General features: G+C 44.0%; 1 protein-coding gene across 2 annotated transcripts in view; it reads left to right on the top strand.

The window, feature by feature from the left end:
- LOC306912427 (cadherin-18-like) overlaps positions 1-19,755 on the top strand; it is a 199,910-nt gene that overhangs the window by 128,745 nt on the left and 51,410 nt on the right. For both annotated transcript variants that reach the window (XM_079488637.1, XM_079488638.1), the window contains exon 9: positions 11,784-11,908. In XM_079488637.1, the coding sequence (XP_079344763.1) occupies positions 11,784-11,908 (125 nt within the window). The remainder of the gene's footprint in view (positions 1-11,783; positions 11,909-19,755) is intronic.

The following is a 19,755-nucleotide window of genomic DNA, read 5'->3' as shown; positions in this document are numbered from 1 at the left end:
CCCCTCACTTCCCCTTACCTGCTGCTTCAGATTATTAGCATTTATTGTCAATATCTATTGTATAATTAATAGGAAGATTGGCACAGCAGCCTGTCAGTTCTGTTCAAACATGAAGCTGTCTATATATTAACTCACCATTGTTTTGTTCATCACACTGAGGTCCGTCCAGATGTGTCAAGAGGCATGATGTCAAAGGCGTGACCATATATGGAGACGTGATGTCACGAGGTGTGACCATATATGGAGGAGTGGGTGACTAACTGACGGACGGACGGAAGGGAGATGCGGGTTTTCATAGTAAATGCGACCTGCAGTCGCAATTAACAGTATGTAATCCTAAATTAATGTAATGAATTGAGCCTATATGTGGTCCTTCCAGAATGACCATCTAGTGACAATCCTAAAACAGTGCCGTTTTGTTCAGTTTGTACATTGAATCCTTTTTCTGCTCAGACTTCATGTGCTAAAACTGCTTTAAGCAGTCTCAAAAGCTGTCATAAAATGCATTATTCAATCCTAGAGAGATTTTGGAATGATGGCACCATATCATTTTCATACTTCTTTGAGTTTTAGGTTTGTAGACTGAGGGGGCCTAACTTGACTAACAATGTTCTGTCAGACGTCCATGTTGGCATGCCATGAACTGATTGCATTTCTATGGAGGACGTTGAGTCATATCCACACTCGCAACACCTACCGTCATAGTGACAGCTGTTATAGAAGGGCTACGATTAACATGGACATATTTGGCAGTAACCTCGTGTCCAAGTATTTTGGAGAAGTTATGACAGATTGATGCTGACTGGATTGGTTTCTTCTGGAAGAAATTAGAAACAAATGTATTTGGATATTATGGAACAATGTTGTCCTGATCAAATTAATTGTGTTTTTGGAATAAAAGTCTTCAAATAGTAATTAAATTATATAATATATTTTTATATAATTCTATAATTTGGAGTAGCCAATATTCTTTTGCCCCTTTTCTCCCCAATTTTAGTCATGACAATTGATTCCTTGTCACTGCTGTCGTATCCTACTGACTCACCTGTCAGTGAGGAGCCCCCACCAGGAGGACATAGTCGTAGAGCCTTCATCCTACTCCTCCCGCCCAACACTCCCCGCTGACAGGTGCCATCCCAGCCCGTAATACATGCAGTGACAAATATCACCGTCCCTACCCGGCTTCCCTCCCCCGAACACGGCCAATAGAGCGATGCAGTCCTGCCCCGTTTCATTACGACCAGGAAATAATTCCCCATGCATTTTTCCAGTAGACGTTTCAAAAAGCTATTAATTAAAGATCTGTAAGCCTCGAACAAAGCCAACTCGAATCGTGACAAATCATGAAAACAAATTTCTTTGTAATTATTTGTTCGGCCCAAAATGTTGCGTTGTCATGATTTGTCACGATCCGAGTTGGCTTTGTTCGAGGCTTACAGATCTTTAAATAAATACTTTTTTAAATGTCTATGGGAAAAATGCATGGGGCCTGTCGTCGTCATGAAAGGGGGCGGGACTGCGACGCTCTATAGACGCACGCCCGACAAAGCCGGATGCACCACGGTGGATTCGAACCCTGGTGGGCAGGGGACTTTACCACTGAGCCACAAGAGTGGCATGGTTAACTTGTATTATAATAACATTGCAAAACAGCCTTTATGTCAAAACTGCCACTCTGTGGTTCCATCAGAGTATCATTACAAGGTGTACCCAAGAGACCACTAACGAGTTCATAAACTCGACTAACGATCTTCATTCTGCCTGCATCCATTCCACTGAGCTGAGAGAACGCCATACACACCTCACTGAGCTGAGAGAACACCATACACACCTCACTGAGCTGAGAGAACACCATACACACCTCACTGAGCTGAGAGAACACCATACACACCTCACTGAGATGAGAGAACACCATACACACCTCACTGCTTCAGTGAATCCAGCAATACAAAGAGAAAAAGGCAGCTTCTTCTAGCCAATATCTGTGTCAGGCATTATATTGTCTTCTTTGTTTTTTCACCCACTGTTTTCCTAAAACCTAAACTAAAATTGCCTAATGGGAATGACGGCCACGTCACTATGACTCAGACATAACCATAAAGAAACCCGATGCGCCCATATATAGGCATAATCAGAGTATTGGACTCGAGACTCGATGACTCGACTCGAGTCCGACTCGAGTCATTGATTTGACGACTTGCAACTCGACTTGGACTTGAGGGTAAAAACTTGAGACTCGACTTGACTTGGAAGACAATGACTCCAGACTCGACTCGACTTGAGACAAGCTGACTCGGACAACTTAAGTAACCGGCCTGTCCGGCAGAGTATTGGACTCGAGACTCGATGACTCGACTCGAGTCCGACTCGAGTCATTGATTTGACGACTTGCAACTCGACTTGGACTTGAGGGTAAAAACTTGAGACTCGACTTGACTTGACTTGCCCACAACAGAAAAACTTGAGACTTGCTTGAGACTTGGACCAAATGACTTGCTACTCGACTCGGACTCGGATCGGAGAGACTCGTGCAATTGTCTGGGCATAATATATGGAGATCTGTTTGTCCAGAGCCACAGGTCCATATTAACCTGACTCCGCCAGATGGCGGCAGCAGTGAGTTCCTCCTCCTGCTCCCATCTGGTCCCTCTCGGGCAGAGACGATGTACTCCGATCAAATGCTGATCGGAGCGATATGCGGCCGTATGCGGCCGCTAGAGGCAGGATCAACCCGAGACTGATGACGTATTGAAGTGCTGCCACAGCGCAAATGTAAACACAAGACTACAACTTGAAATTATTATGGAGATATCAGAGTTTTGTCCCGCTGCTTCCGGTTCATCGTTTCTGCTTGAGAGAAACCCGATCAAGGTAGGAGGAGGGAACTTGTGAACTCAATACTGCTGCAATCTGGCGGAGTCCGGTTAGGTCGGTATGCCCATATATGTAATTTGCATATATGAGACTGACCAACTTCAAACGGCATCGGCAAGGACTGTGGTGCATGTGGTCAAGTAGTTCGGATATGCAGTTGTCCATAATTGGAGGTCAAAGTGTACCTGAGCAAGACACTTAACCCCTAACTGCTCCCTCCTCCGCACTCCTCTATGGGCAGCACTGATCAGCTGGGTGGAGCTGAAAACTGAAGTTATAGGTATACGTAACTGTACAAGCCGTTTGTACTTGGACATGCATGGCTTAATCTTTGAGACAAGAATGCTACTGGCAGGATCAACCAGGTAGGCCTCCTGTCCCGCCGCCACGAGCCGGCCCAGGTGAGGCGTGGCCGGGGGGGGGGGGGTCCCGCAACCACCCCCCCCCCCCCCCCCCCCCCCCCCAATCATCATCCATTATCACATTCCGTGCTCAACCAATCAAATCATCACTTTCCACACACACACACACACACACACACACACACACACACACACACACACACACACACGCACACACACACACACACACACACACACACACACACACGCTAGCCCCTCCTATGCCAAGCTTGGGCATGCCCAGCTTGGGCATAGGAGGGCTAGCACCACTCAAAAATAATAATAATTTAAACCAAAATGTCTAACCGTCCCTGACCAATCACAGGCAGTGTGGGCATGCTTTTTGGATCGTGACAAATCATGACAACAAACTTCTTTGTAATTATTTGTTCGGCCCAAAATATTGTGTTTGTTGTCATGATTTGTCACGATCCGAGTTGGCTTTGTTCGAGGCTTACAGATCTTTAAATAAATACTTTTTGAAATGTCTATGGGGAAAATGCATGGGGCCTGTTGTCGTCATGAAAGGGGGCGGGACTGCGATGCTCTATAGACGCACGCCCGACAAAGCCGGATGCACCACGGTGGATTCGAACCCTGGTGGGCAGGGACTTTACCACTGAGCCACAAGAGTGGCATGATGGCTAACTTGTATTATAATAACATTGCAAAACAGCCTTTGTGTCAAAACTGCCACTCTGTGGTTCCATTAGAGTATCATTACAAGGTGTACCCAAGAGACCACTAACGAGTTCATAAACTCGACTAACGATCTTCATTCTGCCTGCATCCATTCCACTGAGCTGAGAGAACGCCATACACACCTCACTGAGCTGAGAGAACACCATACACACCTCACTGAGCTGAGAGAACGCCATACACACCTCACTGAGCTGAGAGAACACCATACACACCTCACTGAGCTGAGAGAACACCATACACACCTCACTGAGCTGAGAGAACGCCATACACACCTCACTGAGCTGAGAGAACACCATACACACCTCACTGAGCTGAGAGAACACCATACACACCTCACTGAGCTGAGAGAACACCATACACACCTCACTGAGCTGAGAGAACGCCATACACACCTCACTGAGCTGAGAGAACACCATACACACCTCACTGAGCTGAGAGAACACCATACACACCTCACTGAGCTGAGAGAACACCATACACACCTCACTGCTTCAGTGAATCCAGCAATACAAAGAGAAAAAGGCAGCTTCTTCTAGCCAATATCTGTGTCAGGGAAGTCTTCTTTGTTTTTTCGCCCACTGTTTTCCTAAAACCTAAACTAAAATTGCCTAATGGGAATGACGGCCACGTCACTATGACTCAGACATAACCATAAAGAAACCTGATGCGCCCCTATATAGGCATAATATATGGAGATCTGTTTGTCCAGAGCCACAGGTCGATATTAACACTTAGCGCGCCATTGCCGACGATTAAAGTCAATTGAAGCCTAATTTTGATACTGACGCTTAACGCCATTGCCGACGGCCTTCGGCAATTGAGCTTTTATAGCGCGTTCCATTGCTCGAGCCAAAATGCTACTCACGTTAGCCGGTTAGCTAGCTGTGTTGTTAGCACAGCACTGGATCGCCCATCTTAGATCGTCGTCGCCATAAGAATCCATTCTATCCATTTCTTTCAATCGCCTGTATCTCCTATTCCTTGTCCCAGATGGCATTTTTGGTCAAAACAGCGTTTCTTTGACGGCACAGAGCTGATGATCTAGAGCTCTCCGGAGCTCCGGTCAGGATTCAGAATGTAAACAAGGCCCGCCCAGCTGTGTGAAAACTCCTAACTTAGGACTATTGTTTGTGGAGCGGAAATGGCGGCTTTTCAAAATAAGAGCTCAAATTTAAAAAATGCTGGCGTGAATTAGATCCTAATTTTTCAATAAATGCTAGCGGCGTAAGTGTTAACCTGACTCCGCCAGATTGCGGCAGCAGTGAGTTCCTCCTCCTGCTCCCATCTGGTCCCTCTCGGGCAGAGACGATGTACTCCGATCAAATGCTGATCGGAGCGATATGCGGCCGTATGCGGCCGCTAGAGGCAGGATCAACCCGAGACTGATGACGTATTGAAGTGCTGCCACAGCGCAAATGTAAACACAAGACTTGAAATTATTATGGAGATATCAGAGTTTTGTCCCGCTGCTTCCGGTTCATCGTTTCTGCTTGAGAGAAACCAGATCAAGGTAGGAGGAGGGAACTTGTGAACTCAATACTGCTGCAATCTGGCGGAGTCCGGTTAGGTCGATATGCCCATATATGTCTTTTGCATATATGAGACTGACCAACTTCAAACGGCAAATCGGCAAGGACTGTGGTGCATGTGGTCAAGTAGTTCGGATATGCAGTTGTCCATAATTGGAGGTCAAAGTGTACCTGAGCAAGACACTTAACCCCTAACTGCTCCCTCCTCCGCACTCCTCTATGGGCAGCACTCAGCTGGGTCGAGCTGAAAACTGAAGTTATAGGTATACGTAACTGTACAAGCCATTTGTACTTGGACATGCATGGCTTAATCTTTGAGACAAGCATGCTACTGGCAGGATCAACCAGGTAGGGTAGGCCTCCTGTCCCGCCGCCACGAGCCGGCCCAGGTGAGGCGGTGCCGGGGGGGTCCCGCAACCCCCCCCCCCTCCCCCCCCCCAATCATCATCCATTATCACATTCCGTGCTCAACCAATCAAATCATCACTTTCCGTGATACACACACACACACACACACACACACACACACTTATTATTTTTGAGGGGTGCTAGCCCCTCCTATGCCAAGCTTGGGCATGCCCAGCTTGGGCATATAGGAGGGCTATAGCACCACTCAAAAATAATAATAATTTAAACCAAAATGTCTAACCGTCCCTGACCAATCACAGGCAGTGTGGGCATGCTTTTTGGATAAAAGCAGGTATATACTGTACATAAATCACACGTTAAGGATAAGTAACCCCCTCCCAGCTGCCTTACCACCTGAGGCCTGATAGGATCATTACACAGCTTTGTGATGTCACTGCCCACAGTGCCCAGCCGTTACCAAGGTACACAACAACATAATCCATTCCATCCCCAAAAAGGCAGCCAGCCGGGAGAGATCGATGAAGTAGCTGAGTGGTCGATGACCACCCACCCATGCACGACACGAAGAAGAGAGACGGACATGAATGACGGGGGTACTGTGAGGTGAGGGGGAAGAGATCATAACAGGACGAGGTGCAGAGACAATATTGCATGGGAGAAGTTAGTATTCTGATTGACAGAATCAAAAGTTCATCATGATTTCATCATGAGTTCGTCATGATTCACCAGGAGCATGGGTGGCTTTGCCGTATTCCTATGAATATTTTTGGAAAAATGAATGTGGAACCACAAAATGGCTGCTACTACTATGCCCTATAAAGTGTGTGTGTGACAGAGAGGGAGAGAGAGAGGGAGAGAGGGGGGTGAAGGGGCAAAGACAGGGCAGAAAGATGAGAATGGGAGAGACGTGTGAGAGAGAGGACATTGAGATTGATTGGGAAGAATGAGGTCATTGCATTCATAATGCAAGTAAAGATGACACATGGGTCATGACACAGTCCTACCGTAGCTATCATACGTCTTTATGAATTCAAACGTCTTCATCGAAATTGGAAAAGGATATTTTACATTTTACATGGTGCTTCTCAATGGAACAGCTTAGATACAGCAATTATATTCACTACGATTTGAGAAAGTTTAAATAAAACAAACTTGGCTGTTGGATAAGGTATGTGTATTAGCTGTTTTACGGCCAGCATTAATTAATCTATCGTGCATTGCCAAGGTTTTATCGCGCGCAACCCTTATTTTGAAGAGCCAAATATCTGTAACCGGATGTTACAATGACAAAATGCTGTGTGTGGTGTCTTGACCGGTTGTTGTTCTTTCGGTCGGTGATGGAAAAACCTGACCGCAAGTATCACAGCGCCTGCTGTCGGCCGTTGAAAAACCTTGTTTTCACCAGAAACTATGCCGATTTGGAGATACAGACCTTTGAAAGCAGCACATAGAGTGCAAGTGGATGCGCGGGCATCTTCAAAATGGCCGCAGCCACTGTCCCACTTTGACTGTTATGCTAACGAGCGGCAGCTAACGATTCGATCGGATCAAAACATGGATTAAAGAATATAAACCCTGGAAAACGTAGCCTACGGTTCTGGCAGGCTAGACGAATAATTTAATCCTACGGTTACTACGGTTCTGGCGGGCTGCGTGTTAATATACGTATGTGTAGTTTTTGTTTTTTGTAAATTGTTTTTTAATTATTATAGCTATGACTGCCACACACGTAGATTGTCACCTTTGTTTGTGATGGAAATACGCCCGGGATGTTTTATCCTCAAATGTTTTGAATGCATGATTTGTGTGGTATTTGCAAATTAAAATTACTAAACTAAACTTACTACTACTTGACAAACCTACTACGGATGTTGCATCATCCTACAGTCAAATCAAGCCATGTTAAAATGCTTTTATTTCTTTCTTTTCACTCACAACTGATGAAATCTGATGAAACTCGAGTTGAAATAGGCCAAAATCAAAACAAACATTTTAGATTCAGCAACATCTCACTGACTTTGGTACAACGGACTTGGTGCAGAGGAAATACTGCATGTGATGACATGTATTGAGTTGACTGGTTGTCCTAATATCACTACTTCAACACGCACGCACGCTCACAGACACACAGGTTAGTGTTGTATACTTAATACATTTTATCCTATATTAAAATTGTCATAAGGGAGGACCGGCCAGCGGGCGTCCATAACCAATGCAGCTACACCCGAACATATGGAGTGTTTTGTCTAAACCTAAATGTGTCGTCATGGCATCAGGTGCAAACAAATCAGTCGGCTCCATATATGGGCACAAAAGGACACCGCTCTAGTTAATTATATTGCCCTATTTCACATTCTAAATACAGTATTGTACCGGAAATCGAAATCTTTTCAAATTTGAATGTGACAGCTCCACCCTCTGTGGCGCTAGTTGGAATTGTTATATCCAACTCATATGAAGGATCGCTTGGATTCATTATGTTGGTGGTGTCAAAGCTTGAATTACATTCTTGGGTATTAAAACACACTTCACACTAGTGTCAGGGTCCACAGTACCCCATATCGTTAATATATGAGATTATATGAGACTGCAATGCACGCACACACACACGCACACACAGACGCACACACACACACACACACACGCACGCACACACACACGCAAACACGGACACACGCGCAAACACGGACACACACACACACACACACACACACACACACACACACCGAGGCTAGTTGTCACACTGTTCCTTATTTTTCTACTTCTATGCGCCACTATTGTACTTTGACATTTTTGCAATATCTAGAGTTCATGACGAAACTTCCAAAGGAGAGATTCTCATTCTAGTGCTAGTACTTTCCTCACACCTCCACTCCCCAAACCTTTTCTACCGTAGCGGGAATATATCGCTCACATCAGGTCATCCAATTATCCAATCGCCTTGCTGCCTGTTTGAGGGAATACATCACTAAACCACGCACCTCTCCTCACAGGTAAAGTAGGCCAAACTGAGTTGAATTGAGTCAAGCTGAACAAAATAGAATTCGGCTGAATTAAATTGAGTGACTTCTGACATACTCTTTGGCTGCCTGGATTGTGCCTGGCAGTGCCACCAATCCCCCAGAGACACACTTTCACATTTACACTCGAGGTGCAAAAACACACAGTTAAACGCACACATACTGTATGGCACACTTACACATTCTGTTAAGTGTGCCATACTGTGGCTATACTGTGTACACACAAGACATACACACATAAATGGATGGCGCAGCACAGAGGGGATCTGACCTTAATTGGTGTGAAGCGAGAACGGAGAGGGAAGGGGGTTAGCAGTACAGTACATGCTTCATAAGTGCCTGCATCGCTGTGATCTGCCATATCTGCTATTAGCCCCACAGGACATGCAGAGTATAATCATAATGTTTAGCTGCACCCACAGCAAAGCACTTCCACTTAGACGGGGACCAAATGGGTTTGCCTCTGTAACACAATTACTGCATGTGTACCCTTCTGTGGCATTTTAAGACTTTCATTTGAACAGAAGCCCTGCTGTGAAGATTGACTTGAGGCTAAGTGGCTGGAATGAATGGCAAAAAAAAACGCAAAAATGAACAAATGTTTCGGGAATGTTAATGTTGTCATTTTGTATAACTACAGAAAAACATTAAATTTATGATCGATTGTATAAATTAAAGGAAAACGTCACCCTTTTTGCAAAGAAATATGTTTATGACGTTTAGAAGATTTAGAACACTTTCCTGGGTTTTTTTATGTGTGTAATATGTGGTTTTAGATATTTTAGCAGTGAGCCCAAGTGTCTCTGATGTCATCGACACTGGGCTCACTTCCTTCCTGGACTACAATTCCCAAAATGCTTTGGTGCACTGATCCTCCTTGTGGATCGGGGGAGGGCTGTTTTACTGAGACAACATGTAGTCCAGGAAGTAAGTGAGTCCAGTGTCCATGACATCAGAGACACTGGGCTCACTGCTAAAATATAAAATATCTAAAACCACATTACACACATAGAGACCCCCAGGAAAGTGTTCTAAATGTTCTAAATGTCATTAACATATCTTTTTTTGCAAAAAAGGGTGAAGTGTCCCTTTAACACTAAAGACTTGACTGTCTACTAGTCTAAAGTTCTAAACTATAAATATTGTCAAAGAAAATACGGTGACATAACTTAAATTGTGTAGAAAAGTAAATTCCACCAAGATGGACGCAATCACAAGGTTTTCACAGCATGCAAGCTGAAGGTTTTACTAAATCCAGCAGGGTTACATCCTCACAAACGCTCTGGCTCTCTTGAGATTTTGTGACATCTTGCAAACTTCTACTTCGTACAGCCTTCATGTGAAAACAGACACAATTATTACCTGTTTTTTGCAGTAACGAGGAACTTTTAATGGGACACATCATCCAAACAACAGAGCCAAGCTTACTACCGAACACACTGAGAGAGAAAATTAGTTTGACAGTGACAGGTAGAGAGATTCTGTCACAGTATAAGCCCATAGGTCAGCAGCATATATCTCCTGTTTCTGAAGTGTGAGGCAGCTTGATGTACAAGTACACCCTCTGGACATGACACTAGTATGTGTGGTAGTATATGTATCTTGATGTTGAGTGCCAAACAAGGAGATATTGGGTGCAAGTATTGTTATAGTATTTGGTATGACTTGGCTGGGGAGTGAACCACAACCTGCCATTCTCAGGGCGGACACTAACCACTAGGCCACTAGGCTAGGAGGGAGTAAATCTTGATGAGTTGGATATGACTGTGTTCATAATTGCTGTCAATTTGCTTTGCTGAACACAATACAAGGCAACTGGGTGCTCCTTGTAATGAAATTATAGTACGCTCAATCTGAGATATTTCACTGTTGTGGATACAACAACTACTGTATATAACCTTGATTAATATTATTACAATGGGTCTCAAATGGATAATTAGAATACATTCACATTTGAATTTATTAGCTGAAGAGCTGATCCAGAACAACTAGCCATAAATGAGCAAGGAGTTTTTATGTCTTGCTCAGGCAGATTTCGCTAGACTGTTGGCTGGGGGGGTGCACTGTGTGGATAGGGAGCTGTAACCTTTTGGTTGTTGAGTCATCTTTCTAAGCTCTGAGCTACGTTCGCAATGAAGTCATAAATAATCAAAGAAATAAACTATCACTCACCCTGCTTCCATTCCACTAAGATTCAGTTTCTTACTTGTAATTCCTGCACCCATGCAACAAAACCACTCGTGTTTTATTTTAATTTTTTAGCTGGTCTTCTTCAAGGTACCATAGGGATAGAGACCCTTAAGGGTACCCCCACTGCAATATTTATGTTTCCTAGCTGAGTGACTTTGTGTATGTTAGTTTCCAGATTTCTGACAAAAGCTATATTAATTGAAAACGATGCCCTGCACACCTTTGTCCAAGTCCCACATACTGTAAAAGCACCTCTCCAGAACTTAAGCTATTAAATGACAATAACAAACTGAAAACAAAACGTAAGTATAAAAGCAGACTTTATTTGCCCAACCGCTCTAGCTAAGGGAACTGGTCAGTGGACAGATCCACACAGCAGGCCAAAAATGATGATAGGAAACCATGGAAGGTATGGTGATAATTACACTAGTGGATTTGTTTTATGTTTTAATTATAAGCAAATTGGGAGAGGAACATTTGGACGCCGGCACCAAATTCTAGCAAGCCATTTATGACTTTTAGGGGGCCCTTGGTGCGGCCTTGAACAGACACTGTCCATGAAATGTAATTGAGCATGGTTTACTATTTCCACTGGGTGTTCCTTATAAACAGGGGAAGAAAATAATGAAACTGGCTGTTCTTCAAAATGGAGAGATGCTGCGAAACACCAACAAATGTGTTCTTGCCTTTCTTTTTAGATAACCCTCGTCTAGTGAGCCATGTTCCTGTGACAATCCAGGTGTTAGATGTCAACGACAATGTTCCTTCCATCGCCGGGGGCGGTGATGACATTATCGTGTGTCAGAGCACCAAAAATGGACAGGTAGGTGTCTGCAATGCAAGTTCTGAAGATATCTTCCCTGTAAAGTTCTGTAACATAAAACCTGAGCTCTTGAACAGGAGGTTGACAACTGCTGTAGAACATTTATGTCCTGCTGTCTTGAGGGATACTAGCATAAATACAAAATACTGAGCTTTCTAATATTATCTTTGTACTCTACACTTTTAAAATGTCTTCAAAGATCCGTGCCTTCAAGTGCCCCTGGCATTTAAATGCAATTATACTAAATCTATTGGCAAGGTTGTGCTATGCTCTACTACTATAGATGATGGGAATCAACATTAGAGAATGGTCCATCCATCCATCTTCAACCTCCTATCTGGAGTGGCGGGGGCAACAGTTCCAGCAGATAGCTCCCAGGTCTGGGTTGAAAACAGTGAATCTGTACTTTAACATGGAGATGATTTATCTATACTTGTTATGCATGCTTGGGAAATAATAATGAATCTGGTGCCCTTTCTAGCCTTACTAGTCTCTTTTTATCTTGTATACCATGTGCTACCGCAGCTAATCAGTTCTGTCCATCCAGCCATCCACCTTCTGTATCTCTCTTGCTTTATCTCGCAATTCCCTTCCCAGTGCTTTACACACTTGGTCCGATGCATCTCCCTCCATCCTCTTCTGTCTCAAATGAAGCAGCCTTACAAACGTTCTATCTGGACATATGCACTGCACATCTGGAATCTCCCTTTTATCCCCCCTGTCTTCTATGCCAGTGTTTTTCTACACTTTTACTTGCCCAAAACATTAAAGACACACCTGTATTCATAGTGAAAACAGATTTACAAGCTCACACAACTTTTTTAATAATAATAACAATAACAATAATAATTATAATACTAATAATAATAATAATGACATTACAAACTGTCATGTACCTATGATGAAATGTCTAATATAGGGATGCCAGATTGAAAGTGGTTAAACATCCTTAATTTGCCTCCATATTGGGAAAAGAGTGTGAAACATTTCTGTATATATAGTTGTGTACGTTTGCCACAAAATCTCAAGGAACGCCAGTGGTGAACACCGGTTGGTACCCGCCGCACCACATGCTCCCCGCGCGAACACTTCTGACAAACACAAGTGCACGAACGCTCAAACACGTGCACCAACAACACAAACACTCTCGTCCTCCCGCTTCCATCCCCTCTCACTGTCTCTCGCCCACCCTACTTGCATGCATTTTGCATGCGCACACATGCGCAAACCCATCCGTTCCCCTTTTGTTGTGTGCCTGACACCATCAGTGGTGGATTTATCAGGCAAGCTGCAGACTTTGCAGCCTCTTGAACCCATAAATTATTCAAGCAGCGGTGCGTGGCTATATGCCTCCACAGCCAGTCCCGAGATAACAGCAGCAGAGACGATCATATTAAACCTCAACATCGGGCTGCTCATCACCAAACCCCCCCCCCAACCCCCTTCTCTCCTCTCCTTCCTCGTCTTCCCCCTCCTCTACTATACCTGACCCCCCCCCCACCCCCTTTCTCTCCTCTCCTTCCTCGTCGTCCCCCTCCTCTGCTATACCTGACCATCCTCTCCTCTCCTTCCTCGTCTTCCCCCTCCTCTGCTATACCTGACCCTCCTCTCCTTCCTCGTCTTCCCCCTCCTCTGCTATACCTGACCATCCTCTTCTCTCCTCTCCTTCCTCGTCTTCCCCCTCCTCTGCTATACCTGACCATCCTCTCCTTCCTCGTCTTCCCCCTCCTCTACTATACCTGACCATCCTCTCCTTCTCTCCTCTCCTTCCTCGTCTTCCCCCTCCTCTGCTATACCTGACCATCCTCTCCTCTCCTTCCTCATCTTCCCCCTCCTCTCCTTCCTCATCTTCCCCCTCCTCTCCTTCCTCATCTTCCCCCTCCTCTCCTTCCTCATCTTCCCCCTCCTCTGCTATACCTGACCATCCTCTTCTCTCCTCTCCTTCCTCATCTTCCCCCTCCTCTCCTTCCTCATCTTCCCCCTCCTCTCCTTCCTCATCTTCCCCCTCCTCTGCTATACCTGACCATCCTCTTCTCTCCTCTCCTTCCTCGTCTTCCCCTCCTCTACTATACCTGACCATCCTCTCCTTCCTCGTCTTCCCCTCCTCTACTATACCTGACCATCCTCTCCTTCCTCGTCTTCCCCTCCTCTACTATACCTGACCATCCTCTCCTTCCTCGTCTTCCCCTCCTCTACTATACCTGACCATCCTCTCCTTCCTCGTCTTCCCCTCCTCTACTATACCTGACCATCCTCTCCTTCCTCGTCTTCCCCTCCTCTACTATACCTGACCATCCTCTCCTTCCTCGTCTTCCCCCTCCTCTCCTTCCTCGTCTTCCCCCTCCTCTCCTTCCTCGTCTTCCCCCTCCTCTTCTCTCCTCTCCTTCCTCGTCTTCCCCCTCCTCTGCTATACCTGACCATCCTCTTCGCTCATAAAAAGTGTTTATCATCCCTCATTCAGATTTGGATTCGCTGTGAAGCAAAGCACGAACGCTCAGATCCGTATCACAGCAATAGCTCTCTCCTGGTGCATCATAAACACATGCACGCACGCACACACGCACATACGCACACATGCACGCGCGCACACACACACACACACACACACACTCACACTCACACTCACACTCTCTCACACACACGCATAAATATGGAACAACACAAACAACTATTTCACACTATCTCTCATTATAATCTGTTATAATCTGTCTCCTACTGTTCAGATATCTCTCTCTCTCTCTCTCTCTCTCTCTCTCTCTCTCTCTCTCTCTCATCCCCTCTTGCTATACTTTTATCCCTGAACGCAGCTCTTAAACTGCAGTGTGTATGTAATTATGTAATATGCATGTGTCTGCAACTGTGTAGTCAGTTAGCTTGGCTGGAGGCGACAGACAATGCATGCAAACACAGAAGATGTCAAGGGGGGGCTAACACTCTTCCTTTTTTATTTTCTTCTCCCCAGCATTGCACCAAATTAAGCCCAGGAATTTAGTTCTGGTCTCATGTGTGCAAATTAATTTTCTTTTTCACAATTGATTGAGATAAATTAAGATTTGGACAGCTGAATGTTTAAAGGTTGACGGGCATACAGTACATGCTCATATTCATGCCTTCATTGTTTACTGCCTTTTATACATTAACCCATTAAGACCTGATGCCAATTCAACACATTTAATGTCAAGGACTCTCAAAATGATATCATCTCAAAATGTTTTGTTCCAGAGATTTCCAGAAGCAAAGATTTGAGTTAATAATATATATATATCTAAAAATATATATTGCCCTATATTCAAAGTACACATTTTTAAGATTTTTCAAAAATAGCAGATCTACAAGATCAGTGACACGCTATCCAGCAGCTTTTGATTATCTCTGGACATCCGTCCATCCGTCCAGAGCTAAGTCGGGTGGCGGTGGCTCAGGGGTAGAGTGGCCGGATGGGAACCGCAAGGTTGCCAGTTCGAACCTGGGCTCCCCCAGAGTTAGTGTCGAGGTTTCCTTGAGCAAGACACTGAAAACACTCAATTGCTCCCGATGTGCAGGTTGGTGCATTGCATGGTTTTCTCTGTCATCGGTGTATGAATGAATGGGTGAATGTAATGCGCATATATCTATGTAAAGCTCCTTGGATAAAGGCGCTTTATAAATGCACCATTTACCATTTAAGTCAGTCAGTCAGCACCACATTTATTGTCTGTACGTACTGTAGGTCTGTTATGTCCCCACAAAAGTAGATAATTTTCTTGTGACCACCGCACTCTGACTTATGGTGCGTTACCAGTTGCGTGTGTTACCTCACAAAAGTAGACCAATCACTGCTCATGCACCTACTGTATGTGCATGACATCACGAGACAGAAACAACAGTGCCCAGTGTAACTCACCGAAGCGTGACATTGTTATATAGAGCAGGAGTTCTCAATGTTTTTTGGCTGGGGACCCCCGGAAATGCTTTGGCCATGTCTGATGTGGACCCACACTGGTGAAAATAGCAGAATCCTTTTTTTTGCATTCATGAAAAATGTAGCTTTTTTGGGCAAATGTTTTTGGAAAATGTTTGGAAATAATAATTAAAAACCAAATGTACACAAACCCACTGTTTGGGAAACACCACAAAATGTTAATAATTCATAGAACCGCTTTGTGATGTCTGTGGCTTTGTTCATGAGCTGCACACCTAGTGACAGGCTACAGCTAAAGACTGAGGGAAGCCAGGGTAGCCTCTGTTGTGTTTTTCTTTGCTTTTGCCATTGTGCATCAATGCTGGATGGCCTCCGCTGTAGTGTAGAGGATGTAGAAAGAGATTTTAGTGTTGCATCATTTATTTTGCATTTGAGGTGTCTTGCTTGTTGACAAGCCACGGTCAAGTTCCTGCTGCAACCGTGTCCAGGTTTCATTGTCCCTGTTTATGTGTATCCATAGATGTTCTGCCTATTTGTACACTTACTCTAGCTGGTGATGTGAAGCCAGAGATGGTGGTGGTTGTTATCCATTTTCTTGATCTTTCTGGCAATTAATCTTTCCCACTGTTCAGCTTTTAGTACTATATGGGAAAATGCTGTGAGAGTTGGTAGGAACTTCAACCGCGTATCCATAGTCACAGGGGCAAGCTCCACCAGAGAGTTCCAGACTTCCCTCTCTCTAGTTTTATGTTTATTCTTCTCATTTCCGTCTGCAGCTGTGGAATTCAGGTTTGTCAAACTAAGCATGTACACACCATAAAACCCAACAGTAAATAGGATAACTTCAGTATCTCAGATGCAGCATATCAGAATATGCCAGGTGGGCTACTTTATCCTGGTATCATTATTGCTGGGACAAACACTTTATTACGACCTTATGACCCTATGTGGGGTCTTGGCTCCAAAGGAGTAATATATGTGTGTGGCTGTCAAGGATCACAAACCCATTCAGGCAAAAATGTGTACATGTATTGAGAAAATAATTTCACAGTAGCTAGAAGAAAGGGCAAGCATATATATATATATATATATAATCAGGGTGGCTAATGCTAAAATAACAAACAAACCCCCCCCCCCCCCCCCCCAACCCTACCTAGAAAAGAAACAATCCTAAACTACACCAAAAAGAAAATTACACTCTAGGCTCCCTGACTAAACAGAAACAATGGGCCAAAACTGGGGCAACGAAAGAAAATAGCAGCACACCCTTACCATACAGCTTCCCTTAATTCTTATGACACAGGAAAAGGGTTTGGGGATACTTTGACAGCAGTTTGCATACAAAGATTACTAGGTTGGTCTGTTCTTTAAACACACAGTAAATAAAGAAACCTCAAACTAAGCAGGTGAGGCACACAGCCTACAGACACTACCCTAGCTACAGACTGGGTTCAGCAGCACAGGTGACGGATGGCAAGACTGACGAGGAGCCTCTCCCAGGCTTTTATACTGGTGGCTGGCTGATTGCAAATGAGGCCCAGGTGTCTCCAGACACCAAGCCACTCCTCCAATCCACCCTCCAATCATCATATAGAAGTGTCTATCTGTACGTCTCTAAATGTTTTGATGAATTGAACATGGTGGACCCTGTTGTAAACAAGTGTAATGCTTAATTGGGTCGTCCACTCACAGTTAACAGCCTTTGTATTGAGTTTGTGCTTGAAATGTACTGTAATTCTGCAAACTGTTAATACAATTTTCAATCAATCAATCAAAACATACAGCACTGAAAAACACTGACAGTGGATTAAACACAACCACAACAACACAAGGCCACATAGGGCCGTAACACACTTACCCAGGTTATACCAGCATTAGAGGAATACTCAACATTTAGGGGGTACTGGTGCGTGTGTAAATGTGCTCATTATTGGGAAAGACACTGAACCCTTGAGATCCTTTAAGCTGCTTGGTATAAGAGCTTCATCTAGATGCCTAAACCAATGAATTTGTCCATTAAATGTTCCACAACATTAAATAGTGTGGGCGTTAGGCAACAACATATTCCACATGGCTGAGTTTAAGTAATAGCAGATGAAGTATTGATTGCAATTTTAAGTAGGTAGGTAGTCATGTGTCAAAAATATTGTAAATATTGATATTGCTGATACAATTGAAATGGAACATGGACCTAATTGGACAGTTTGCGTAATGTATTTCCATACTGGCTATAGTTTTCTGCAGACCTTCACTTTATCATTCCCCTATTGGAAAACATCTATTTCCAATATGTGCAATATGGTATTAATGATTATCTGATTATCTGATTTCAAAATGGCCAGTATATGCCATTATTTTATTGAAGTCTTGATTCTTCTTCCTGTAATTGGGCACCATGAAGCAATTTAGATTGTACTCTTTATGGAGAATTTTGTCTGCCAGCCTAAGGGAATAGTTCACTAAGGGCTCCTCCACAGAATGACCCATCATTTCCAAGGCTTTAGTTGGACAGAGAGTTCACTGAACCAGACATTGCTTTTATGCTGCAGAACACTATGTATAGTGGGTCAGAAGAACAGACAGACAGACAGACAGACAGACAGACAACATGTCACTTTGGTTTCCACAAACAGCAGTAAAGTGAAGACAGACAATGGCAGAGAGAGAGAGAAATAGAGATGATGCTTCATGAGCTCCTGAAACTTCTGTTTAAAAGAAAGTACATTCATAGTAGAATAAACCTGGATATTATTTTACAACGGCCTATAGAGGATTATACTGACTTTAACTAAATGTAATTAACCTCATCTGAGGTATGAGAATGTAGAGAGTCCACCCACAGATTATTTCTAGTGTGGATACCAATAAATAACGGAGACGGTACATAATCTTTGTTGACACAGACCATAATACGCAGCGTTGAACCCAGGCTGATTCATAACCTGCCCCTCTTCTAATGCCACCCGCATGGGCCAAAAACCTGTATTTGGGCAATCACACCTCTAAACTACCCCACGCGAGTATTACCACCCCTTAGGGCATTGCAAATGAACAGAGTATTACCACCCCTTAGGGCATTGCAAATGAACAGAGTATTACCACCCCTTAGGGCATTGCAAATGAACAGAGTATTACAACCCTGCAGGGCACAACACACAACACTGCACTGCAGGAATAATGACTACTCCACCCATGAACATGTGCAGATAAGGGCAAATACAGTATTTACATACTGTATGTTGGCTATCTCTGGTGCGTTTCCTGATTTATTGCATCACCACGTGGATTAAAGTTCCATTCCAGCCAGCGTGTATTCTATGCATGGAAGCATGTTTCCCAGCGAAAAGAATACCAACAAACTCGCCTCAAAACACAGTCGTCCCGGGCGTACACCGGCGGAACTGCACAGGCGGGTATTCCTAAACGTAACCTAAGTAAACTATGGTTAAACCTAACCTTATTCCTAACCTAACCTCAGTAAAACTGCCAAAAGCTAACCCTATATTATTCCTAAACATAACCACCAGTAAAACTAGGCCTAACCCTAAACCTATTTCTAACCTTATTCTCAGTAAAACAGATACAAGAATACAAGAACCGCCCCACTGAGCGGTCGGCGTGTGGTCGGTGGAAAAAAACAGGGGCGAGCTTGTTTTAAGGCGAGCATTCTGGATACCAGCGGAAATAGCCAATCTAAGCTCTCAACGTGACCCATTGAGAGTTTCAGCTATTTATTTTATTTTATTTTAAAGATTAGAGCATTTGAAGTGGTCAAACTAGCAATATGTTCAGAAGCATCTTCCATGAAATCTTAATAGTCTGGGATATTTCATATTAAAGCAAAGGTTAAAGCCTCAATCAGTGATTTCTTCACCTGGTTGGCTGTGTGTAGAACAACAGGAACAATATTAATAAAACATTATTTGACATATTGGGTTAATTCTTA

Source organism: Electrona antarctica, assembly GCF_951216825.1.
Source record: "Electrona antarctica genome assembly, chromosome: 19".
In the NCBI taxonomy this organism is placed as follows: Eukaryota; Metazoa; Chordata; class Actinopteri; order Myctophiformes; family Myctophidae; genus Electrona; species Electrona antarctica.
Note: the sequence above shows the minus strand (reverse complement) of the source record. Positions and strands in the feature narration are given on the sequence as shown.